The sequence below is a fragment of the Neolamprologus brichardi genome, chromosome 6 (genome assembly GCF_056152115.1).
Source record: "Neolamprologus brichardi isolate AB-2024 chromosome 6, ASM5615211v1, whole genome shotgun sequence".
NCBI classification, from domain to species: domain Eukaryota; kingdom Metazoa; phylum Chordata; class Actinopteri; order Cichliformes; family Cichlidae; genus Neolamprologus; species Neolamprologus brichardi.
This window is the reverse complement of record NC_142109.1, coordinates 5,984,181-6,010,911: the sequence shown is the minus strand read 5'-3', so window position 1 is coordinate 6,010,911 and position 26,731 is coordinate 5,984,181. Positions and strand designations below refer to the sequence as shown.

General features: G+C 41.6%; 1 protein-coding gene across 1 annotated transcript in view; it reads right to left on the bottom strand.

Annotated features, from left to right (window-relative positions):
- Positions 1 to 26,525, bottom strand: part of cacng2b (calcium voltage-gated channel auxiliary subunit gamma 2b) — a 62,231-nt gene extending 35,706 nt beyond the window's left edge. Inside the window, exon 1 of the mRNA XM_087841540.1 lies at positions 25,997 to 26,525. Coding sequence (XP_087697666.1) covers positions 25,997 to 26,207 — 211 coding nt within the window. The 5' untranslated portion in view covers positions 26,208 to 26,525. The remainder of the gene's footprint in view (positions 1 to 25,996) is intronic.
- Positions 26,526 to 26,731: the final 206 nt, after the last annotated feature.

Sequence of the window (26,731 nt, the reverse complement as noted above, 5' to 3'; positions counted from 1 at the left end):
TTATTTAAAAAAAAAAAAACAGCACAAGACATTTAACCAGGTTAAATTCCAAGTCCCGTGCTCTCATTGGCTGAGCAGAGTATAGGAAAACAAAACCGTAAACCATAAATAAATTGATATTCAATTACAATCACAATTAATATAGGCACTGATTTATGAGATGATTTTCTCTGAAATATTTTATTTTGTAATGATATTTATTTCCCAAAACATGTTTACATTTTTCATTTCTGCTTCTTCATGCAAATGAATGATCTGTTATCGGGTTAGCTTTTTGCCTATTAATGCTTAAGATCACAGTGTAAATGCTAGCCTCCAATCAGGGGACTGCTAGAAAGCAGCAAACAAAACTTTCACATTTGTCCTGCAAGATTATGCTGCCAGTGTGAACTGCTGCATTAACAATACATGAGTTTGAAAAATATCTTTAACACAAGAAAACAATTGCACAAGTTTTGGCAGCTTTTGATCTCCATATAACACTCCTCTAAGCTACTCAAACCCGAAGAGCACCTTGCATTATGTGATAATAGCTTGAGAACACACATCCAGCTGTGTTAATGTGAATATTGGCATGAGAACAGACATGACTGTGACCTGAGCTTGAAAGTTTATCTAGCACTGGAAAATCTCAGCTCCAAAACCTTGAAGCTTCATCTTCATGTAGAAAGGAAAAACCATGTAACGAGTGTGGCCTGACATGTAGGAGCCTCAAAGTTCAGTATGTAAGCATAAGGTTTGAGTGCTTCACTTAAACGACACCTCAGCAATGGTTCCTGAGGGGAAACTGTTATGATGGCTGCATGTATGTATTTGTATTTATGTTTGTGTACATCTGCGTGACTGTGTGCACTTGTGTGTTCATGCTCTTGCATGTGGGAATGTGTGAGTCTGCCTTAAAAGCGTTCATCTCTGCGCTGTGCGTGCGCACCTGTGAATGCATGCGTGGTCCATGCGTCCACGTGTGTGCAAAAGTGCAAGCGTGCCTGTGTCTGTGCGTACATGCATATGGATATGAGCCATTAGCTGTTATCCACAGGGAAGACATGTTAACAGGTTTGGCTACCACTGAGAGAATTGTTAGGAAACTGTGTGTGTGTGTTTCTGTGAACGTTTGTCCACACGCACACATGTATACATGCCCAGCTGCGTGTGTTTGTGTGTGTGAGGTCCCATTGAGTCAGTGGAAGGAAGGCAGGGGGTATGAGTGTGAGGGGAGGGAGGGCCTGGTGGGGGGAGGTGGGGAGGGTGCTATGAGTCATCCTCCGCATGGGCTTCTGGCTCTCTCACTTGCTTAGTAGCTCACCCGCTCGCTGTCTTTCCCTGCATAGCAACGGCTGTACAAAAGCTCATATAGGTCCCTAGCAACCAGTACTGATCGTGTAGTGGCCTGTAAACACTCCATTAACAGGTCACAAGGACCCATTAAATCATAAATACACTAATCAATGCGCACAAAATTGTTTCAAGACGTCATGTAAACACGTAGACAAAAAGGATCAGGACAATACGAGGAATGTGGGGGGCAAACAGAATCTATTTTAAGGACAAATTCAATAAAACTCTGTCCAAAACCAGCCTACAACTTTAACTAGCTAATGTCTTAAATATGCTTTCAAGTGAAGAAAAACGAATTCACATCTATTTGCTGGAAGTAAAAATATGACTTTCCCATAAGGCAGGATTCACACACAGGGATCACTGAGTGATCTTGTCACAGAAAGCAACAACAACCAGTCGCTCACAAGGCAAGCTAGCTGAGTGTTGTTTAGTAATTAGCATTTCCAAGCTAGCTATATGTAACTAACTAGCTAGGGTGTATCAGATATCCCGGGTTGCTGTTACTGCCTCATCAAAGTATTGTTGGTCCAGGATCAACATTGCAGCTGATCAATCATGTTGCTATCATAGCTTTGCAATGTGGGGGGAGGAAATACCTTCATTATATAAAACTCTCTTCAAGAAAAAATAGTCAGCTATTCAAGTGTTTCCTTTATTAATTTATACAATATAATAAATATATTATTAAGAGGTTTGCTCTTAGTCAAATTTAGGTTACTTCTGTTGGTTTACTAGAGACAGGTTTTAATATCTATCAAGTTAGGTATCAGGAGATTTCAGGTTAGCTCTGCCAACCTAGAGTATTTAAAAGTAGAATGGGAGGGAGAGCCTTCAGTTTTCAGGCCCCTCTTCTGTGGAACCAGCTTCCAGTTTGGATTCGGGAGACAGACACTATCTCTACTTTCAAGATTAGGCTTAAAACTTTCCTTTTTGCTAAAACATATAGTTAGGGCTGGACCAGGTGACCCTGAATCCTCTCTTAGTTATGCTGCAATAGATGTAGGCTGCCGGGGGATTCCCATGATGCATTGAGTTTTTCCTTTCCAGTCACCTTTCTCGCTCTCTATGTATTAACAGACCTCTCTGTGTTGAATCATATCTGTTATTAATCTCTGTCTCTCTTCCACAGCATGTCTTTTATCCTGTCTTCCTTCTCTCACCCCAACCGGTCGCAGCAGATGGCCGCCCCTCCCTGAGCCTGGTTCTGCCGGAGGTTTCTTCCTGTTAAAAGGGAGTTTTTCCTTCCCACTGTCGCCAAAGTGCTTGCTCATAGGGGGTCATATGATTGTTGGGTTTTTCTCTGTATCTATGAAGCGCCTTGAGGCGACTTTTGTTGTGATTTGGCGCTATATAAATAAAATTGAATTGAATTGAATTGAATCAGGAAGCTCTGTGATGCTGGATAACTTACTTGTCCCCCAGAAGCAGAGGGCAGAAGGCATTAGCTGCCCGATAGTTCAACACATCGAACACATAGATTCGATACCATTTTTGCAGTTTATCGCTCGCTAGGAGAAAAAGAACCAGGCACTAATTTGTTCACGTTTGCTGCACATTGGTGCAGAGACCTTTTTCACTCAAAATGTTTAGATCCCTAGCTCTGAATTTTGAGGTATGGATGGTAGAAACAAGCTTAATACATTCTAGCAACAATTTAGTTGCTAAATGAGAGCATTAAAAGTTTAAGTAAGCAAAAATATTTCTGAGTGGCAAGGGCTAAAACCATAGAAAACCTGTCATTACGTTTAGGTAGGACATAAGTTTACAAACAGATTGCTGGGTCATTGCCTGCATCATCACATCCCAATCACTTGATCCTTACCTCCACATCTGTCTTGGAGTTTTCTAATTAGCTCCCTCAGTATGCATACCAGTCCCCCAGTTTCCTTACAGACTGACTCTTGTGCTTTCATGCACAGTTCTCCAGTTCACAGACCTTGTGCTCTTGTTTTGATGATTTGGATTCCCCACCATGTACACTTTTTGGAACCCACCTGCCAGAGATGCCACTGTCAGAGAAACTGACCTTTTACATCTTGTCTTATACATTTCCCAAAATTGAACTCTGAGTCATAGGGAGGTGGCGAGAAAAATGCCGCCCCGTCGCAGGTCTCCGCACTCTGGCCCAGCTTTGTAGAAACAATGTCAATGCACAAGTGAATACAAATGTGCTTCTTCATCTTTGAAGGAAATGTGAGCGGATTGTATTTCTGTTAAAAAAAACACTGCATTGCATTTCAGCAGAAAATACATAGAGTGCAAGTAATGTGTTCTGTGGTGGTATAATGTTGTTTTGATCTTGCATTACAGCGTTCACTTGTTACTACAGCATTACTGAAGTTTTTATGGTTATTTTTAGGCACTCTAATCGCTTACATTCAGCCAAAACAAAGTGTTTTCCCTGAGAACAGCCCAGCCGGTAATTATATTCCCACCTTAGCGTAATTGAAAAAAACATTTGAAATTTGTAGCCTACCTAGAATCACAGGAATGCGCTTTGCTACCGCAGCTGGAGCACCTGAAGGGTTAATAGTGATAGATGGGGCAAATAGTAAAGCTAGTAAGCCATGCTGGTGATCGATGATGTTTCCCAAAAGGCTCAGCTGCGGTGTTTTTACCCAATCAGCAAAGGAGTAAACAAGAAGAAAGTGTTGTCTGTCTCTATCAACTGATGTTTCTGCGGCGATAAAAAATACACGAGCTTCCAGTGTCTGCTTGCTGTGTCAACAACATTAACCGTCACTCAAGGCAGCGTCAGTCATCACCTCGGCGCGCTCTCACTTTAAGATCTCTTCTTCCTCTCACCTCACCCCCCATTAAAGACGTTGATCTCGGTACAGATGTTGTTTGGAAAGCTTTCTCTCGTACACATCCACGGCTACCTCGCCCTCCTTCACAGATGTTGTTTGGCACATGTCTACCCGTCCCCATCTTCAGCTTTTTCGCCTCTCCTTTTACCTCCATCTCTCTCTCTCTTTTTCCACCTTCTCTTGGTCACCAATGCTGCTTTTCTCTCCATCTGCTCTTTTTCCCCCCCAGTTTCCCTCCCTCACATCTCCCGTTTATTTTTTCACCTTCCTTTCAGACTTTCCCTCTGTGCTCAACCCAGATCTTCTTCTCACTTTGCAGCAGCATCTCTCCCAGATGTTTCAGGGCACAGACGATCTCTCCTGCAGATGCAATAAAACTGAAAAGTCTCCTGAGGCAAGAGAAGTACTTGTTGTTTGGGTTGGGTGGGCCGGTCACAGTAATACGCTTGCAGCCTGCATAAAGAGAGCAACACATACTGTCACGCAAGCTGGGAAACTGTGTGTGTGTGCGCGCGGGTGTGTGTGTGTAGATATTCAGCTGTGAACTGTGTGAGAATGTATAATTCTAGCCTGGTGTCTAAGAATCATTTCCATCTTGGTTTCAAGGCTGCTGATTTGGGTCCAGACCCAAACACAAAATCTCATTACATGGACAAACATGAAAAAAAGTGAAAATAAATAAATAAATAAAAGGAAAAAGCAAGAGGCAATTTTCCTGGCTGGATACTGAAGCAGCAAGAGTCGGGTCTCAACATTCATAAGATTTCAAATTGCATAGAAGGTCACCACATTTTGTTCTAAAAACCAATTTACGGTCTCTTTTACAAAGGTTACAAACACATGGTTAACTCTGCAAGCTACTGAGTCGATGAGGCCAAACGTGTTTAATGCCGAAATGGGGAGAATAAGGATAAATGTTTATGTCCATGCCAAGAGTAAACAACCTTAAGGTGGCAAAAACTGCAATTCCTCAAAGACCGCACGAGCCTGCTTCTAAAAGCAAGACATCCACATGTTGAACCCCACAATTCTAGACCAGGACAAAATGTTTACTGCCTGCTGCACTAAATAGTTTTGGCTTGTTTGGGTAGATTTCCCCATCATGAAAATTTGTAGCGTGGTCAGTTTGTATTTGTACAAGTTGTATTTAAAGTTTAATGTCATGCAGTTAGGTGCAAATTATAGCCAGATGTAGTAATTATGATATAAATTAAAATTCATATATGTAAATTCATATTTTCTTAATTTTTAAAAAAATTGTCAGACGTTTCAGTAATTAAAATTTTCATGGTTCAAGCCTTAAATGGTAAGTTCTATTTAATTCTAGGGGAACTGCGGCTTAGTTGTGTGCTGTATATTATGTATTATAGGTGGACGGATTGATCAAAATATCGATAGTATAGTATTGGTATTGGATTAACACTAGCACAGTAGGATACTTTGTTTTTATCCTCATAGTTCAGTATATAACCCGCTGAACTGCGTTCAATAAATTATAATTATTGTTACATAAGCTGCCTTTACAAATGAAAACTATCAGTGTCAGTATCGGTAATACCGCCCTATATTTACTTGGTATCAGATCGATACCAAAGCACAGCACTAATGCATAAATAGGATTTCTGCCTAATGTTCGCTCTGTGTGTTTTTACTGCTCGTTCATTCAAGTCAAATTAGTCATTTATTAATAACAAGCCAACAATCAGGTTTTATTAACTGGACAGCTGTTAATAGGGGAGCTTTAGTAGAACGTAATGGTCATTTGTCTTCATGTTTGACATTTTACAGACTGAACGATTAATCGAATAACTGATAAATTAATCGGCTTGGGTGGCTGAGGTTGGGAAAAAAGCTCAATAGCAGAAGAAAACAAAACACGGAGACCCTGAAGACAACCCAGCTCAAACAGGTCCTGCCATTTCAGTGGATTTCAGCAGTAATTGGATTTCCTTTTATCCTTCACCTGTGCAGAGCCTTGAAGGAATACTTTGACATTTTAGGGAAAAAAGGGTTATTAGATTACTTGTTCAATACCGCTCTCATATTGATCCTTTAAATATAATTTTATACGACCGAGTGCTGCTTGGATTAGTTTAGCATAAAGAGTGCAAAAATAAGGAACTCTTCCTCAGGCGCTAGTAGGAGTTTTTCTGACTTTGCACCTGTTTTTTTCAGACCAGCAGACTACTTTACCAACTTTCTTGTTTCGCTTTTTTAAAACTTCAGAGCAGAGATAGTCATTTCAGAGTAGGTGTGACTTTAAAATCTCCAACTGGTGGATTTCCATGAAGGCAAGAGATATTTCCTCCCTGAAATGATCCAAAGAGCGACTAACGGGGGCGCCACAACAATCGCCATGACAACAATGATTACTCATCTCTAAATAAGTGAAATAACAATGAATAACATCTAATCAGGCTCAGCGCGCTGAAGGTGTGATTATGCACACTGCTGCTGCTTTGCCACTTTATGCAAACCATCTCTCTCTCTCTCTCTCTTTCTTTCTTCCTCTCTCTGTCGTTCTCAGAGCGCTCTGGGCAGGATGATTAATTTGCGACTATTGATTCCTCGAGAATGTGGGAGGGATTGAAAGAGAGCGAGGGAGGGGAGAAAGGAGCATCCAGTATTCTGAGTAGCGCCTCGCTGCAGCTCTCGCCTCCAGTCTTTCATTTAAGAAAAAGCCAATGAGTGCAGAGTTTGGATCCGCCAGAGCACCTCCATCCACCCCCCTCTCTCCCTTCTTCTTCTTCCACCTCCTCTGCTCATCCTTCCTTTTTTCCTCTTCCCTTTCGCTTCCTTCTTTCGTCTTTACTTCCCTCCTGCTCCTGCATCCCCTGTTGTCTAAATTATCTGTGAATATTCAACAAATGCAAGCGCGCCTGGCAACAAGCAGGAAGGAACGGAGGGAAGGAGAGAGGGCGAAGTGCTTAGAAAACAAAAACAAAAATATTTGCTCCTTTCGAAGTTCATAAACTGTTTCGTTCCATAAATATCTTGAAACCAGGAGGCCAGCCCTCAGCTGTGTTTCACTGCAACTTCAAAACAGTAACAGCCGATGAAGAAGTCACAGAATAATTATTAATAATTTAATATTAAGAGCAGCGAGCTAATACGCCAACTTCTGCCGTAGTAATGGCAAAAGGTACATTTTAACACAGCGCCAGTTCACAAACACAGCAGCAACACAAACACAGAAAAAGAATCCCGTGAAGAAACAAACAGCAGAGAGTGAACGTCTCGAGCCAACACTCGTTTTTAATTTGGTTTCTAAGAAGCTGGATTTTTTAGGTGTTCTCAAGCAATAGATTTCCTAAAATATTTCTCTTCATTAAAAAAAATATACTTTAAAGCAGATTAACTTTTTTTTTAAAATCATGCCCTTAGGAAACCAGAAAGCATCCAGCAAAAACCTGACACAGGACCCAAGAGATGCACTTGGGCCTTTAGTAGATCCTGTTCACTGAAGCCACAGAGAGCTCAGGCTGTGTTGAAGAATAAAGATGGCCACAAATATTGACTTTCAAGGTCTTTAGTATTGTACAAATTCCGTTTTTGTCTTGTTTCAACATGTTTCAATAAATCATTGCACCTATTTCCCATTTGTCTAACAAAGTAAAAAGCAGTGAGGATGGCTACAGACTTTTCCACTGTGCTGTATTTTTTGGATCATATCAGAACTTATGTGAAACCAAGTCAAATTTGCATCTCAGTGTTTTTGTTTTTAGCGTTGTTGCATTTTCTTGTATTTTATTTCTAACGATATGAAGTTTTTACGTTTGCATTTCTCTTGAACAAAAAATTCTAAGGTGGAAATATAGTTCAGTTTAAGTTAAAATTATAACTCCACAGGAAAATAATTGGGAGACGATGGAGTGATAATGTATTCACAGCTTCACTATCATAGCAGGGGACCTTCAGTGTCGCTGCTCAACAAAACCAACCCTAAAAAAGTCAACTTCAGCCTCCCATTTTGAGGGAGGGACACACACAAGTGTCCTGTCATCGTGACTTCGTCCCTTAAAACCTGAGCAGCTCTCCCACACGCCAGAGACTTCACCAGAGAGGTCGTATAACTCCACATTTAAGGCAGAAGTTAGCTTCAATCTAGTTGTTTCCTTGATTTAAAAAAAGAGGAAATAGAGACTAGAAATACCAAAAATACGTTCCTGATATTCACTTAGATTAAAAAGTGAATGGAGCCTTTCCCAGCTACCATAGGGCGAGAGGTGGGGTACACCCTGGACAGGTTTCAGGCCGATAGTGGTTACACTAAACCTGCTATAAACTTGCATTCTTCCTGATGACCAACAGGGGGCTATGTGTCAGTGGGAGGTCAATAGGAAATCAACACTATAGTTCCTTGATCTAAGACAAAAGAGGGTATTCTTTGACTGCAGCCACCTTTTGACTGATAATTACTTTCTATGTGAAGGTGATAAATCCCTTGCTTATGATATTAAGGTTTAAAACCCAAGATGGTGATGGCCAAGACACTCCTCAGTGCTTCAGATTTATTTATATACAGTGTATGATATAGATAAAATTTTTGTCTGATAGTCAATATGTTATCCACTGTGATATATCGCCGTACCAAAAGTTCCTACCTTTGCATGTGGAAACACTGTTTTGCCACAGATAACAAGAAGGCAGCTTATTGATGTGTGACTACAGTCAGAGTGCAGACAGAATAGAAATTGTCCTCTGACTGCTTGTCTTACAGCACTATAGCTTTTTTACATCCAACCCTCTCAAAAGCCGATCGCTTGTTGATAAAGAAACACTTGAAATCCTAATGAAATGACACAGCTGGAAAAATGTAGGCATCTGTTTAGCGTGCCTGCTGTGCTGATATTGTGCCATGTTTTTTGGACATTAATCAACAGGACGGCTCTACAAAGGAAGAAGAGCGTTCAGTCTGGAGCATCAGAGAATCACACACTTATCTAAACACATGATGCTGGGAGAGACACTCCACTGTACGGTTAGCAGATGGCTGCAACGTGTTCTCAATCGCTTAATTCACAAAAAGGTTTACAAATAATACACAAACATAGCCGCTGCACACTGCAAATCCTGCGCCTCCCACGTGCGTCACCTGTCGGTCGGCACGTCTGGACAGAGACGCACCGAACAAGGAGATTTAGCTGGAGGCCATTTTGCGTCCACGCGTTGTTGTCACTGCACTGACCTGAACTCTTCAGGAAACTACTGAATCGTTTCAGTTTACTCTGAGTCGACTCATGCACTGCAGTACCTGCTGCAGGGAAGACGCTTCCTGTTCCCTCAAAACAGCACGATCCCGTTCTTGAACGCGTCATCAGCTGCACGCACGAGTCAAATACCCACTACGTAGCTTGCACATCAGAATCGCACATCAGACAGTAAACCGGGTGCTTTAGATTCTCTCAGGAACAAGGAGAAAACTTGCATTGAACTGAAAGTTTAAGGAAATTTGCAGGATACGAGAAAGCATTCGTATAAATCAGCTGCCAGTCAACCTGCCCTTTAAAAAAGTTTTTTTTTTTCAGTTTCTTTAAAGAACACAAGCCTGTTTCACATCATTGTTTAGCCATTATCTAGAAAGAAGACTGGTAAGCCTGGAAATGGTGCAAGTGTAACTTTAACAGTGGAATAATGAATGTGCATGCAAGTAGTGTCTTAGCAACACACACTGAGTCTTGTTAAATTTACACACCATCACACAGCACCACCAGCCCAGTACAAATACAGTCTTTTGCTGGGTCATTTAGCAGCTGCAGTTGATCAATGAGTAGTTAAAAGTCCAGTAACTGATTCACTCCACACCTATTTACTGTATGTCTCTCTGTGCCTCTCCAGTTCAGTCCTAAGGGAGGGATTAGTAGTATACTGCAGGACTCAACCCCAAGTCATTTAAACCTTATTTTTCAGATCATATGTGCATAAGTTATGATTTTACAAATTGACTGCCATTTGTACAATTTTGCATGTCTGAAACTCAAAGAAAACGGCCATTGTCTACATACAGTTGGCCATTGCTATATACTATATACTTGCTATTACTATATATATGCACATACATTTAGAAGCTCTAGCTGTGTAGGTCAGCAAAAAGGGGAACTTCACAGATAAAACCATCCATTTAAATTAGCTTTGATCCTAGTGCTCCTTCACTTGTAATACTCTACAAGGACAATAAAGGGTGAGTGGTTCCCTCTGACTCCAACAGTTTTAGGTTGAGAACCCCCCAGGTACAGGAGTTTCTGCAGCAGGACTGATGGAACCACCAGCTAACGCAGCAGCATGCTAAGGAACCTAGCTAGTGTAGCTACACTGTACACTGAAAAGCAGAGGACTGTTTAATGTACTGATTTAATGAAGTGATAAAACTTTATGTTGAGATATGTGTTCAGAGAGAGGCTGTTGGGTGGCTATCGCCACCATTCTCGTTAAGTTGGCGTAAGTTATGTGCCACACATACACAAGGTATGGCGTGCAAACTAACAGTCCTCTTTCTGACTTAACCCTAAACATAACCACATGTTTCGACTTGTCACACATACATTCTGACATTCAGGCTCAGTCACACTGGAGTAAAAACTAAACGGGAGCATCTTTGCGACGAGGAAACGTTGGTTGATTGACCAATGCTAGCAATTAATTTTTACCCATTTAGTGACCATTTGGAAGCAGTTGGGCGACCAACTGGTCACCCAGAGGATGAGTGTTCAACAAACAGTCTCCTTGGATGTATTCTTGTTGTATTTCTATTTAAAACTAAGGTTGCCAGGCACCTCTGTCCTTTTTATATCACTGTTTTGCAGAAACTAGGTCACACAGTCCAACAGATTTGCAATTTTTTGCTGATTTATCAGTTAATCCCTGTGTTGCCACAAACAGATTGCATGGGATTGCCAACTAGACCCCATTAAATCACAAACTGATAGCAGACTGAATCCATCTTACTGCCGTTTTATCTCCATCTTAAAGCACCAAAGTCACTTCGAGGACGGTACGTGACTGCGAGTGGTGGGATGCCTGGTGCCGTCTTTGAAGCAACCATATCAAAGGCAATGAAATATTTGTGCCTTGGTCTCAAACCACTGTTTTGCCTAGTGTGTCTGCATTACACACCTTCCATTTCTAATGCACCTTTAGTTACAGTGTGCAACTGTGCTTCAAAGGAGTGCATTTGATATATGCGCTTCTTTATTTAGCACTGCACAAGAGTGATTGTTCCCTTCGACCTTTACATTATTATGGTGTTATATATTTGTATTAATTTAAATCTAATAAACAGATTAATTTTAATCGTGTCATTTGAAGCATTATTTAAAATGCCACCAATTATGATAATTATCCCGAGAGTGAGTAATGTTGTTTATCTGTTTGAGAATGATTTATGAGGCTGATTTAATAACCTAAACCTACAGCTGAACATGTCCAGAAGGCAAAGCCATGGTTTCGTGAACCTAAAGCTAATACATGCAAATGACTAATTATGAATTTATGCAGGCTCATTTTCATCTATACTGTTTCCTCCATGCACGCAAGAGTCAACCTCAGCTGTGAATTATAGTAATGACCACATACTGGCCTCTTTGCTTTGTAGAGGTTAATAGAGCTGAAGCACTCAGTGAGGACTGGAGGTACTTACTGCAGGTAAATGTCCATCAATGAATTACTATACTCGGTATGCTGAAATATAAGTATCCCTCATTTGTGTCTGAGGTGATTGGCATCTGCTAAATTTATTGCTCTAATTTTCCATCTTCAATCTTAAAGACTTTACCTCAAGTATGGAACTCAAGCGTCTATCCTCAGAAAGTATTACTCCCAAACATCTGTAAAAGTACTTTGATGTAAAAGAAATTCTTCTTTAAATACTTGGCTTTTAACACTTTAGAATTTTCTTAATAATTCATCTTTTCACAGGTGTACTTCTCAAAAGGCCTTCTAACTTTTGTTCATCAGTAGGCGGATGTGGTTTGATCAATTTTCTTCTGCAGTAACCAAACAATGCACCAACAGTCATCAAATTCTTGTTCAAATATTGTCGCTCTGATCGGTGCAAGGAGCACAGCCATTTAGACTCATTCCATCAGTCTGCACAGAAAGGAAAAATTTGTTTTCCAGGTCTTTGAAAGCTTAGGCTTTAAAGCTGCTCTCGGATGACGTGCGGAGCTAATAAAATGTTCTTGCTGTCGAGGTCTGCCAGTCAAACATATCTGATGCATCACATATACAGTACCTGTAAATTCCCAAACTATCTCACGAAAATTGCATCCAGATGGCAACACGCACACACACACACGATTTACAACAGACCACGAATCATAAAGGCAGACAGTGAAGTTTATTACAGCCTTCATAGTGTTGCACCATTATCATTACTGTGAGTTAGACACATCTGCAGTGTGGCAATAAACATCTTCTGCTGACCATGAAGACTTGGTGAATCATAACCTCACACCTTGTTTGAATTTTCTTTGTGGATCTGCATGTCTCTCAGTTAATATCTTTCTATTTTTATGAAGCATACAGTTAGTGCTGATCAGGTGACTCTGAGTCTTCCTTTAGTTATGCTGTAATAGGCCTAGGCTGCTGGGCCTTCCCATGATGCATTATGCGTTTCTTCTTCACTCACCTTTTCTCACTCTCTGTGTGTTAATAGCCCACTCTGTACTTAATCATTAGTTAGCTCTCTTCCACAGCATGTCTTTTGTCCTGTCTTCCTCCCATTAGCCTGAACCAGACACGGCAGATGGCTGCCGCTCCCCACGCCTGGTTGTGCTGGAGGTTTCTTCCTGTTAAAAGTGAGTTTTTCCTTTCTACTGTTGCCAAGTGCTTGCTCAAAAAGGGTCATCTGATTATTTGAATTTCCTCTGTATTATTGTACAATTTTACCTTATAATATAAAGCAACTTGAAGTGAATGTTCATACACTTTGTAAAAAGAATTGAGAGGAATAGTAACTGGAGTGTCCATGAGTCGTAGTGTCACGTTCAGGTGCTTTGCTCATCTTCGCTGACAAACGTAAACCCTGTAATTCAATTGCTGCTCAAAGCATATCAAATCTGTCATGTTTTAATATACCTCAGTCATAAAAGTGACATTTGAAGTAAGCCAAACCAACTTTGTGTCACCATGTGGCCTAATGCTGAGTGAAGTGCAACAGGATCTGGCACTGTGACTGCTATCGTAGTGTTCATTCACACTTCAGTGTCTGCCAGGTTGTGCAAAAAGTGGCCTCGGTGGTTTGTGTCCTGGATTGTATCCCGCAGTAGTGCATCTGCATCCAGGCTACATAAATATCATTCTAGTGCTTTTTAGTACTGTTTCCTGTATTAGTTAAGAGCCTAAACAAATAAGTGCTTTAATACAAATGACTTACTCCTAAATGTTATATTTCAACAGGTAGGAGGATTGGTAGCTCATATCTACTGACGTCAAGTTTCGACAGTGTTTGTATATGTGTGTCTGTGTGTCTGTGTGTAAGACTGAGTCGTTGTACTTAACACATTGCTTAACCTTACAGATTTGACCTCCGGACCCCTCTTTAATGAGAAGTGCATGTGTTTGTGCTCTGTAAATGAAGAGCCAAAGTCACGACATCGCCTCAGGGACTGGCTTCTGTAATTTCTTCTGTATGCAGCCGTCTCTGCCCGGCTGTACACACAAGTCCGAACTGCCAAGCTCTGTACCAAGGCTGCGCGTTATTACTCACACAATGAATGTGAGAACATAATTACATAACGTGCATGCGTGCGGGTAACGTTAGTTTGGCTGCGTGTGCGCAATGTGCTTGCGTCTTAAATGTGTGCAAGCAGTCCACGTTTAACTCGTATTGCGCGTGCTGTGCTGAGATCAGCTTATTTTACTATCAGGTAATCAATTGACTAATGTATTGTTTACAGGAAAGTGAGACTGTGAACACACACACAGGCATTATGTTCATGAGTCATGTGGCTTAGAGATGACAGCATTGTTACTCCATCAGTTCGACCATATGTTACTACTAATGCAGATTTCTTATCGGCTTTACCCTGTGTTCGTAATGACAGCAGCCCACTCGAGCTGTCGCTCTGCTGTGACTTATGGTGGGCAGGGTCACAGGCTCTCGTGACTTCTATCTAATGAGCACATGGATGTTGTAGTATTTTTCCTTCTAACAATAAAGAGTGTCTGCATCGTCACCATGTGACCACAAATACTCTTTGCAAATGTAAATGCAATAGATTTTTTTAACAACAGGTTCATATGCACGTACATGCACTGCCCGGTCATTCCCTTTGGCTCCTGTTGTCTGCAGGATTAGGGAGCAGTCGGCCTGTCAGCACCTCTCCCACCAGGCGTTAAACAGACTGTGTGGAGGTGCCAACAGATCCCCGCTACACCACAGTCAGCCTACTATACTGTAAAACAAAGAATGTGACATACTGTTACTGTTACTACTGTAAGAGGCTGGGCTCTCCTGTGACAACACAGATTGCAATACAATGCAAGTCATTCTGTATGATTTAAAATAAAGCCTATAGATCTTTTCGGTGTGGTTTAAAAGTCAAGGATTGGCTTACACTACAGAAATAATGCACATGTGCAGGATAGTCCTGCTACTACATCGCTCTGGCACACCTTCCTCTTGTAACACCACAGTCTGCTAACAGCTTTGTCCTGTTGCATAACCCTGTTAGTGAAACACTTCAGCATCCGCAGAACAAACACATGACCGGACACACTGCTGTAGTTTTCAAAAGCAATTTTAATGTTAACACCGGAGGCTTTGGATGCCCTGTGACCCCAAACATATCAAAAAAGATTTACAAATATAATGAGGGATTTGATTTGATTCAAAATGTAAATGTATTCGGTCTAAAAACAGCAGTCTTTCTTCAAAAATACCCACCAAATTAAAATTACGTTAGTGCTCACTGTCCTCTGCCTGGATATTGTCCTCCATGAAAATTATTATTGATCAGAAATGACTTGTGTATATAATTGTATTGAGACTGAAAAAAAAGTTTGGTTAAAGGTTGGAATAATTTTAGTATTTGACTATACAGTACATGAAAATATTTTGTTTTTTAAGATTTTAGTAATGGATTATGTTCACACATTTATGAACTACATCTGCATTTTTACCAATGCATCATTAGAGGTGGGCAGATTGATCCAAATATTGGTAATAAACACCAGTATTGGTATCGGATCCGATCCTCCCAGTTCAGTATGTAGAACCAGTGGATTTTGCTAAATGAAAAAGTATGCCTCAAACATGACAGATGGCTGAACCTTTTTTTGTTGACTCTCACGTCTATTTTTTTGTAAAAGCTGATTTCATTGTGCTGATTGATTATTGCGGAAAGTAAACATTTACAGAGATTTAATGGTCATTAAAATGTGTTTTGGAATTTGGAAAGACGATAATTCATCTTATAAATCATGACATACTGCTGTCCCCTACACATAAGCTGCCTTTAGAGGTTAAAGATATTGATATTCTTCAATTCTTCAAACTTCAATTTTGTGGTAAACAATCAACAGTTAATATGTCAATGAATCGTTTCATTGAGTCCCATATGGAAAAGATTTATATAAATCTTATAAATCTTATAAAGAAACTTCCTTTAACTATTTCAATTTTTTGTATTTATTTATTTACTTTTTTCTTTATTGCTGCAAAGGTTTTGCAAAACTGTATTCACAACTGTCCATTTATTGGTATTATTAGTTTTATTGCCTTATTTAGAACAATGCTTGTGTGTTGTCGTGTCTCTACTACACTTGTGCATGCGCTCGCTCTTTTGCACGTAGCTGTTTGCTGCGTGTGTGATTGATGCCCCTCCCATGGCGCGGACTGGAGTGTGTGTGTCAGTCCCAGGTGGTGTGAGTGCTCGTAAACAGTCGCTTTGATTGAGAGGCCGTGATGCCTGTGTGACAGCCGGCCTTGTGCTGCCAACAGAGCTCTGCATCACCATAGTTACGCCGTGTCATGTGGCCATAGATGCCCAGCAATGCCATGAAAGAGGACAAGCAACACTGCTACAAATAGGAAGTGGACTGACTGCATTAATTGGTTAACACAGAGAAGGTTGGGGAAATATAAACTAAATTAGTTAAAATAGTTTTTCTCATTTTTATTTGCTCCATTTGGATCTTAGGCTGTCTTGTGGGAGGAGTAATGGTGGATGTTTATATAAACATGCCTCTGAGAAAAAGTGGTAAAACCCATGTAAAACATTTGTTCACGGTCATGACAACAATGACTCGGGCGCTCAAGGACACAGACAGGAAAAACACAATTTCTGGGTTTATCCATCCATCCGTGTTCTCCCACTATCCACTTCAGGGTCTCGGCAGGGCTGGATCCTATCCCACATGTCATAGGATACACCCTAGATGGGTTGCCAGTCTATCACCGGGCTAACACAGAGAGACAGACAATAATTCAAACTCACGTTCACACCTACAGACAATTCAGAATTACCAATTAACCCAACATGCATGCCCTTAGGCTGTGGGAGGAAGCTGGAGTACCTGGAACCCACGCAGGCACTGGGAGAACACGTAAACGCCACATGGTGGAGTCGAGCCCAGGACCCTCTTCCTGTACTAAACTACTGCACTAATGTTTTTCCAGTTATATTATGTAATCAAAACAACAACAACAACAAAAAAACATCCAAATAGAACTTAAGCTCTTAAACCCAAATGATTGTATTATTATTTTTTCCTTTTTAATTCTAATGCCGGTTTTCATTAGCTTTCACAAGCCTGCGATAATGGGATGCAGGATTACTAAAAGAAAATGAATAAATAAAAGTCAGCCTGAGGTCACTTGTCGCTTTTCTGTAAGTTAAATTCTTCACTTCACAGAGTTTATGCACGCACAGCAAGTATTTGTAGCCATGCAGCATGGTTATTAACTTCCAATTACAGTTCTCTGTTATGGCGTACAGTTATATAAGTTACACCACAGAATAAGTGTCATTATGCAAGAATGTATAAGTGTGTGCACAATGGCAACATACAAGGTGAGGAGAATACAGAGGCTTCCAGTTTTTGACCAAACAGGTCAGTGTTTTGACTTTCAGCCTGTCAATAAAAATATTAAAAACAATTCTTTTGACCTGGTGCTGAAGAAAAATACAAAATCAGGTCTTTAGCCTAAAATAAACGCTTATCTCCATGGTAACCTAACCCTTACAAGACAGTGAGCCTCACAATGACAGAGTCCCTCACTGTCTTTAAACTATCCTTTGCGATACATACATGTCCGCACACATAAGCTTACAGGTGTACATAACGCACAGCCGGTGTTTTTGTCAGTCCAGGCGAGTGCTGCATAGATGGAAATTATTCGACGTGGCAGGGTTTTTACAGGTTCATGCGGTTCAGATGGCTTGAGCAGCGAAATGATTTTGAGTGTGATGAAAGCTAAAATTGACGGTGGTACAAACACATACTCGCAGCACACTCTCAGACACTCACACCTCATTCCCAGAAACATATCTGCTGTCACACACACCTCGCTCGCTCTCAAACCCGCCGTGATGGAGATTAATAGCAACATTTAGAGCCTGCTGAGCTCCACCTGTCAAGGCTAGGGCCCCCGGGGCAGCTCCGGTCTGTGCCTACGAACGAGAGACTGTCCCGGGGCAAGATCCATCACGGAAACCCACGACAGGCTGGATCTGTGGAGCCTGCCTCCACAGCTGGACCACCGACACGGGGCCATCCGTCCAGAATGACAGGCACGCTGAGCGGATCCAACTGGAGCAGACTCGATAGCTGCTGGATGGAGGAGTGTGGGGGTCCGAGGGGACGAGTAATGGCTGCACGGATATTAGGAGGCTGCTCCAGGGTACTGCGTGCACTTTTACACAAGTGTACAATACACATATACACAAAAGTAAAGTTGTCATATGTGATGTATATAGATTTAAAGATTCATTCTGCCTGTTCTGCCTTTGTATGCATCACTGTGTCACTTCCTTACTTTTAAACTGCCCAGTTCAAGAAAGAAAGGAAGAGAAAGGAAGCTTTGTGATTAATTAGTCCAAGTGGGAAATACTGATTTAATGCTAAATGCTAAACTAAAACATTCAGATTTTTACTGTTATTGTTTTCATCAATAAGAACAAAAACCTTGTAGTTGGTGCTCAAAAAGTTTCATAAAAGCAAACAAACAAAAAAAATGCCTGATTTAAATTTCACAGTGATAACCTTTAAGGTCTTCTTGTGCATCTCTGAACCGCTTTCAGAACAGCTGCAATGTTCAAGCCCAGAGAAGCTGTGTTAGGTCAGAAGAGCAACCTGGAGCATAACTCAAGACTGTTTCCTCAAAATTCATGTGTTCATGCACCGTAAGTTCCTCCCCCAATCCAACCCATTCTACTGTAAGATCCTATAGCCAGATTCGCCTGTCAGGGTTGCCCTACAGGACTTCCATGGACTAATCTAAAGATGGCCGCCCCACTGGGAGAGGACTCCCAGAACATTTTTGTGTCAACTTTTATTGCTGTAATAAATAAGTCATAAGTAAAAAAGTAACCATACGTTATTTGTTACTTTTTTCTTCATAGAACAAACCAGCAGCATCTGCACAGCTGGGCTGTTGTGGCAAATGCTTTACACTTGTCACCAGTTTAATATAACTGAACTGCTGGTTAAGAAATTTTATCGTGTAATAGTAAAACATGTCATTTTGACTGATGTGCCAGTTTGTCAAAGCAGCAGCATATCTCAATTTTCTCTGACTTTTTAGGAAGGAACGTCCGTCCATTTTCATACCTGCTCTCCTAATTCTGTCACAGGGTGAACGATGGTGTACACCCTGGAAAGGTCACCAGTCTGTCACAGGGCTAACAGGGCGACAGATACACATTCACACTCACTTTCACACCGAAGGCCAATTTTGAAGCACAACGATAATCACCTATCGCGCAGGTCTTTGGACTTTGAGAGGAAGTCAGAGAAAACCTATGAAGGGAAAACATGCAAACTCCACCCAGAAAAGGCCCCAGCTGGTTGGTGGATTCAAACCAAGGACCTTCTTCCTGTGTGGTGACCGTGACACCCACTGCACCACTGAGAGGAAACAGCATAAAGCAAAATTGCTGCTTTTTCGGCCAGATTTACTAACTAGCTTACAAAATAGCGTGAGTTGGGTTCTTAAAAGTTGGGTTGATTTTTATTTCGATATCTAGCACAAAAAACAACATTTTTGGGGGTTAAATTTTCTATAATTCGCGTGTCGGAAATGCCAGTAAGTCTGATTTAAATATTCTCCTCTCTGTATTTTACGTCTTGTGGAACGAACTCTCAGAAACATGAACATCTTTGTGTTTCTGCTTGAAAAATCAGTTGAAATTCAGAATTTTCACTGAAACCTCACGAGCACTTAGCAGCAGGGAGAATTTCATAGTTTCATCCAATAGTTGAGCTATCACGACCGCTTTGTTACGTATTTCAGGATGTCAGTGAGGCAGTTTGAACTGTTTTTGGGAGAGCTGGATCACATTTGAAGAGGCAGAGAAATCATTTCAGAGGGCCTATTGACCTGCAGCAGCGTACAGCTGTGCGTCTAAGGTTTTTACTATCTTCGTTTTGAGCTACGAGCGCGAAATGCAGTGGTCTGATTGGTCAAATCTGCTTATTCACATGTGAAAATTCAGAAAAATCAAGCTTGGTCAGAAAAACATGCCTCCAATTCATCCTATGAAATTTTGAAGTCACTGTAAATGGCTGCAATAAGAACAGAGGAGTTAAAGTATTTTTAATGCACTAAACATTCACACAGGTTTTCCGTGTCCGATGTGTACAGGCCTTTAGACTTCATGTTCTCAACAGGGATTATGGGAAAAAAGCGGGACATTTTCTTTAAATAAGTTATAAGGCTAAAAATAATTCCAAATAGGTTTTGTTGTCTCTGTTGAGAAGAATTTCCAGTAGTTGGGTGGCTGTGGTTTGACAGCTGCCGTGACCTGTCAGTCACTTCTATTACAGTATCAACAGCAGCACGCCCACAGAGCGCTGCTGGATGCTGACTGTTTGCAGGCCTCTGTGTGGAGACAGAACAATGGTTCTTATTTCTTACACCAGCGCTCCTCTTTCAGACATTTTTTAGGAGTTGTAGCATTTTATTAAGCAGCTACGTCTTCAACCTTTCCTCTCCTAAGCATGAGTTTGTGTTATTGTAGGAGGGGACAGGTTTACACATTTGCAACATTTTATGGATCCTGATTATTAATTTCTTGTGAACTACATTGGATGTACTGACCTCTGGGTAAGGACGTATTATAATTCGGTTCATTTTAAGCTAAGGAGATGACAACAATAGGGCATAATTCTCAGTAAGTGACTTAATATTTGAATGTAGCCTCAACACAAAGGTATTTTTTAGAACTCGTTCTGTGCAATACTGCAAGTCAGTACAGTAGAGTACCTGTAAAGACAGCTTACATGCAGGAAAGCAGTGTGTCATGATTTATGGGATGAATCATCAGCAGTCTTAACACATTTTATCGATCACTAAATCACTGTTTTTTAAAATTTTCCACAATAATTAATTGTGACTTAAAACTTTGGGTTAACATCTGTGTTTCATAGTGCATGTTTGAAAAAAACAACAACAAAAAGATTCAGTGAGCTACATATTTAACATAGAGGATAGAAACAAAGTATCAATTCTATTGTTCTAGCAGTGATTGGATAACAAAATCAGCATTGATATCGGTACCGTCAATATTTGGATGAATCCATGTACATATACTGAGTTTATGATATACATTCCACAACACAAACAAATACTATGAGCTCATATTTTAGCATCACCTGAAAACATAACCCTAAATATCATCATAAAATATGCAGAAAGCTCTAATCTACAATAATGCCTGAAAAAAATCGAACACCCATAACTTGAGGTGAGTGTTGTGGTGATTTGGTGCCGTATAAACAAAGCTGAATTGACAACACAGACTCATAAATAACTGTACAGAAAACACTGAGGTAACCACAGTGGAAGTTCAGCCTGTCAGTCTAACAGTTTGCATCATTTCATTTATTTCTGGTTGGAACTCGGAGCCTACAGATCCCAGATCGCACATTATCAGGTGACTTTGGAGTAAATCTGTTTGTAATCATCATTTCCCGCTCCCCATATCAAGTAATGAAGCATCCGATAAAGCAGTGGGTGTTCTTTTGCAGTCGGCCGTCCCTCCCTGCACTGTCTCTCTGACTAGTGCTTGATATGAAAGATACATGACTGTTTTTGTCCAATCAGATTACTACTGTAATCTGATTACAAGCCATTTGTGCTCTCCATCCACTGATGCACTTACTGGGGCTTTAGATAAAGAGTTGGTCTGCATATTTTTCCCGTGTCAGTAGCTGGATTTTTGTATTCTGGATCCCATGTAATTAGTTACTCCCCTATCCTGGCATATCACTATCTGGGGCTTTAGATAAAGAGGCAGCGTGGAGAGGCTCTGTTGACGATCAAGCACGGCAACGCTACCGGAGCTGTTGGCTATTAGCATAATTAATGTCATCGCTGTAATGCACTCCAATATGGAGACAGAGCCCTGCCTCACGCAGAAAGACACAGGCACTTTCCCATATGTATACAGAGCAGAGCTTTAAAGCAGAAACATATTCACAACTGCAATAACGAACACAAGCTCGACGTGACAGTGCTGCGTGCGATCTTTGGTGTTGTTGTGACGCCAGCCTTTCACCGTGATGACAAAACCTTTAACATTCACTCAGTAGTTTCTACAAATCACTTACATCACGTCTGGAGCATTAATGTAAAATCACTGTCACGCTGTGACGTTTTATGTTAAAAGGCGGGCAAGATAGGTTAGATAGAACGTGGGCCTGTGTGTTAAAGATAGCACAGGATGCCTGAGGGGGTGTGACAGCAAACCAGGGCTGCCTGCTCTTTCTATCTCTTGCCCCCCTCCACCACCACCACCTCCGTTTTTCTCTTTCTCAACACCTCCCAATTCTTCCTCTCCTCCCTCTCATTCTCTTCTCTGCACCACACAGCCATAAAGCAACTGTAGCTCTGAAGGCGAAGCACAACAGAGCAAGCTGGATCTCTCTCAGATTCCTCTCTGCTCTTAACCATTTCAAATCTCTGGTGCCAAGGACACAGAGCGAGCCTAGAGTGTGAAAAGTAAAGCCACTTAGCGAGGAAAATAAGCATATCACATGGAGCGAGTTGGCGTGGCCGCGTTCACATCCGCGAACGTGTCGTCGATTTGACACAATCTTTAAAAATTCGGTGCCAAGTTCTTCGGTTTTTGGCCGTTTTTTTGTACCTACGTTCATGAACCAACCGGCGTTACGTGCAACATTTGTTATCCGTGACCCGCGCTCGAAAATGATTGCGTAACGTGGACACATGGCCGATCACTCGTAGCTGTTATCACACCTGCACAAAATGAGCCCTTTGTTTAAAATAGAGAAGCTAGCACGAAGAGTTGTGTGAAATACGCTGCCTTTTGTTTCTGGGCTAAAATTTCAAACAGTGCTCAGGCTGCAGGGTGAAAATATAAATGCTGGAAGGAAACTACGTTTCACTTTTCATGGGAAACCAAAGATCCTTGTTGTCCAGTGTATTTCTTTTTGCAACAGATGTGTTAGCACCTGAGCGCTGATGGAGGTAGCCATCAGTGGGAAATTCAGTTTGGGTTAACTGAGGCTGTGTTGCCACTGATAAGTGTATTTCTTTTACATAGACAGCTTATAGAAAGTTTGTTACCTTAATATAGCGACTGAGGTGACTGAGGGTTAGGTTTCAGTTTGGTTCACTGTTGCGCTCTAAACCTTTATCACCCAAGACTCACACAGGACACCAGGACTTATTTCGGTCATTTTGTAATCTCAAAGCTGATTTTTCCATCTGTGGACCTGTGAATGCTTTGTGCTACCATGATCCCAAATCTTCTCTTCTATCTGCAGCCGTTTGAATTGTGTTTCTAGCAAAATTGCAATATTAAAAAAAGAGCCTAGACCCGATTCTCTGAATGTGGTTTAGGACCTTTAAGCGCTTTTCATAACCTGGCTGGTGTTTCGCTGAATGAGCAAGCATTAGCAACTGTTTGTTTCAGTTATTGGGAGCACTGTGCTATTCCTGGGCTACTGTTCTGTTGAGATCAAGTCGAATTAAAAACCACAGTTACATTTATTACTGTAGTTTAACTCGTGTAAAACAGACAGACGAAAAAAAAAGTGCTACATCTTCCAGGTCTTGGGCACAGGTTACGCTGTTATCTGTAATCTTTCTCATGGCAGACATTTGGAGTCCTCCCAGCAAGGGATGCGCAGGTGTATTAATGATGCATGCTGGTTTGCTACCATGGCTTAATGGGACATGTGGTGGAACTAAACCACCTGTGCTTTCCCAAGTTAAAAAAATATCTGTGCAAAACTTCTTTTGATTTGAATCTCTGATTAATCATGAACACGGCCCTTCATGTTTTTGTCCACACTAGATGAGCTCATTTATAAAGAGAAAAAGGAAAGATGGGTTTTTTTTGTTTTGTTTACCTTGTGGTCAAAGGATCGACCAAGACATGATGGTGTCAGGCCAGACATGACCTCATCACCTACATACAGTGTCAATACGTGTACAACCAGGAGTCCTACAAAGTTTCAGAGACATAGGAAATATTAAATCATATTTGAAACTGATATTTTCGACAAAACTATAGATATGATGTATTTCCTTTGATTAGTTCTACGCTAAGATTTGACCAGAACTGGACAATTTTGTGAGAGATGTGCCATCAGCTTCTGTTAGATAGGAACAATGATGGTAGTGCTGTTAGTCCAGGATATAAAAACCTGGTTAAAGAATACATTTTTTTTTAAGAAATACAACAATATTGAGCAAAAAAAGTGATGTCAGTGACATTCTGATGTAATTAAGTTTTGAAAATTAGTGTGTGATGTTGCAGCTTCATCTGCCACCTGATCACCTCTATGAACTTAAAGGATAATTTAAGATGTTCTGGAAAAATAAGGTGAGATTATTGTATGAGATCAGAGTTTAATGCCATGAAGTCAAACAGCAGCAGAGCTGAGAAAGAAGAGAATACAACATGATGTTGTGTCATGGAAAAAAAACATTTAAAATTTGATCATCAAGTGAAAGAAGCAGCTGGAGTTGTCATTTTTAGTTTCACTACACGTCTTTTCTATCTTTGCCATGAAACTGAAAAGAAATAAATATGAGAACAGAATCTACAAGCTCGTCCTCTAATCATTTCTGTGAGCATGAATAACAAAGGTGTGCGACAGGATCAGGCTTCATGGCTCGACCGGCGTGACAACGTGAGGTCACAATCAGGGAGCGGCGCGTCACAGCATCCTCGCTGTCGCACACACACACAGTCTTACACACATACATATACATGAGTAATAGGTAGGTGCTGATTATGACATCAAACCAGACTCAGCAACATGTCGTTTTCTGTCAGATTTATCACGAAGGTGCTGATTTCAAGGCCCGAGTCAACGTGCGAACACCGTGTTGCACACAGAGCTTCTTGCTTTCTATCCCTCCTTCTCCCAAACGCCCGTCCGGGCTAACGTTGAACGGAGCAGTCGTGCAGCCTCGCTGAATCGTGGGAGAAATCCCACAAATGCAGCGAATCTCCGTCACTCGAATCTGTGGGCTTGATATTGCGCGATTTATGATCACGACCGATTGAACGTGAATGCCGTATGTAAAGTGCGCGCGCGTGTGTGCGTGACCCTCTGCAGCGCGAGCGTTTGTGTGCATGTGTCAAAGACGCTTTCGCACGCAGAGACACTTCACAGCTTTTCCTTTTGTATGATCACAAACTCACACTGCAAACTCGCATATGCTTTCCTCTCTCTCTCCCTCCACCAAAAACCGCTCTTCCTGCACACATCAAAGACACATTCATGCCAGTTTTCTATCCATCTCTGCTCCCAAACACGGCTGTATAGCAGGGTTTTTTTTATTATCCCTTTGCAGCCAGTATTTTGAACACAGCAGTGCACCTCCATAGATTTACAATCAAAAAAGTTAAAACTGACTTTTTTTTCCTCGTTCTTTTTTTTTTTTTAGTAGAATCCCAATAACCCCGGCTCTAAAATAAGCCCTGCTGATGCATCACATTGGTTTCCCCTCTGTGATGCAAGGATTTTGGATTTCGCTCCCCATCTACATCTACAAGACTAGTATGGAGAGCAGGAGAGATTACTGTGATTGCTGTGATCGCTGAATTGCTCCCCCCGCATAGACGTAGGTAAGAAATATGGGTTCATCAGCCTGCCGCGGAGATAAACTTAGCTGTACACCTGGCTGGACCGTGTGTGCCATGTGGAGCCCGCTGTGGCAGTTTGCTAAGTGGGCCAGGCTGCTCTCTGCTGGGACAATTAAAAAGACATTCTGGCCACACTGGCCATGACGGACCATGAGGGCAGCCCCAAAACCGTGGACGAGGATGTGGCCGTTTGGTAGACAAGCCATCCAAATCACTGCTCAGGAAGAAGCTGCATTCATTTCAACACACAAAGAAGGAATGATGTCACACAGATAGATAGACAGATAGTGTGGGAATGGATGCAGAGTACATACAGAATAGTGTGGGCATGTGAGCCTATGTGTAGGCATGTGAGTGCAACTGCAGGACTGTGTGAATGTGTGTGTGGGCATGTAGGGATTGATCTGCTTGTGTGCCTGAGTGTGGTGTTGTTGGTGTATATATATATTAAATACATATATATATATATATATATATATATATATATATGTATGTATATATGTATATATGTATATATATACGCATATGTGTGACTTCTACAGCACAGCTCCAGCTCACCTTCCAAGCAGCAGGTCCTCCAGAGGCCCGAGTGCGTCATCACCTCCTCGTTTTTCTTGCTGGTCTCGTTTTCGTTGTTGCTCTTGATCTTGCAGACGCCGCGCGAGTACAGCCAGTAGTCTGTCCCCACGGCGATGGTCATGAGGCTGAAGGCAGCGAAGGCCCCCACCGTGGTCAGCAGCATCTGAACCCCGCGGTCAAACACGCCCATGTTGCCGCATTCCACGAAAGGGGGGCCCCCTTTCCTCTTGATGTACAGGAAGTAAATATTTGTGAGTTTGCGTCGCCACGCCAGCTCGGAAAACGGGGGGTGGGCGGCGTCGGGCGGGCGACGGTGGCGGGGGGCGGCCGGGGGGGCGGGGGAGTTCGGGGAGCTCGGGGGAAATCGTATGGTTGGTTTTTGGGGGGGGTTCTTCAAAAGGGTAAAAAAATGAAGGGAAGGGTGAAGCTCTGAGGTGGATTTGTCGCTGTTTGACCCAACAGAGCGAGGGGGGTGAGGGGGGGGGTCAAACAGACTTTGGCAATGACAGCAGAACCCTCAGCTCTGAAGCTGCTCGAGTCCTCAAACGGCAGTAAGTTGCCCTGCTCTAGAAAAAAAAAGTCGACCTAAAAACACAGGCTTCAAGCAGATCCCACAAGAGACCTGGTCTGGGATCTAGGCCTACTTTGTTGAGTTGGAAGGCCTCTAAACGTCAAACTCTGAAAAAGGCCCAGATCAGGAGAAGATGGAGGATT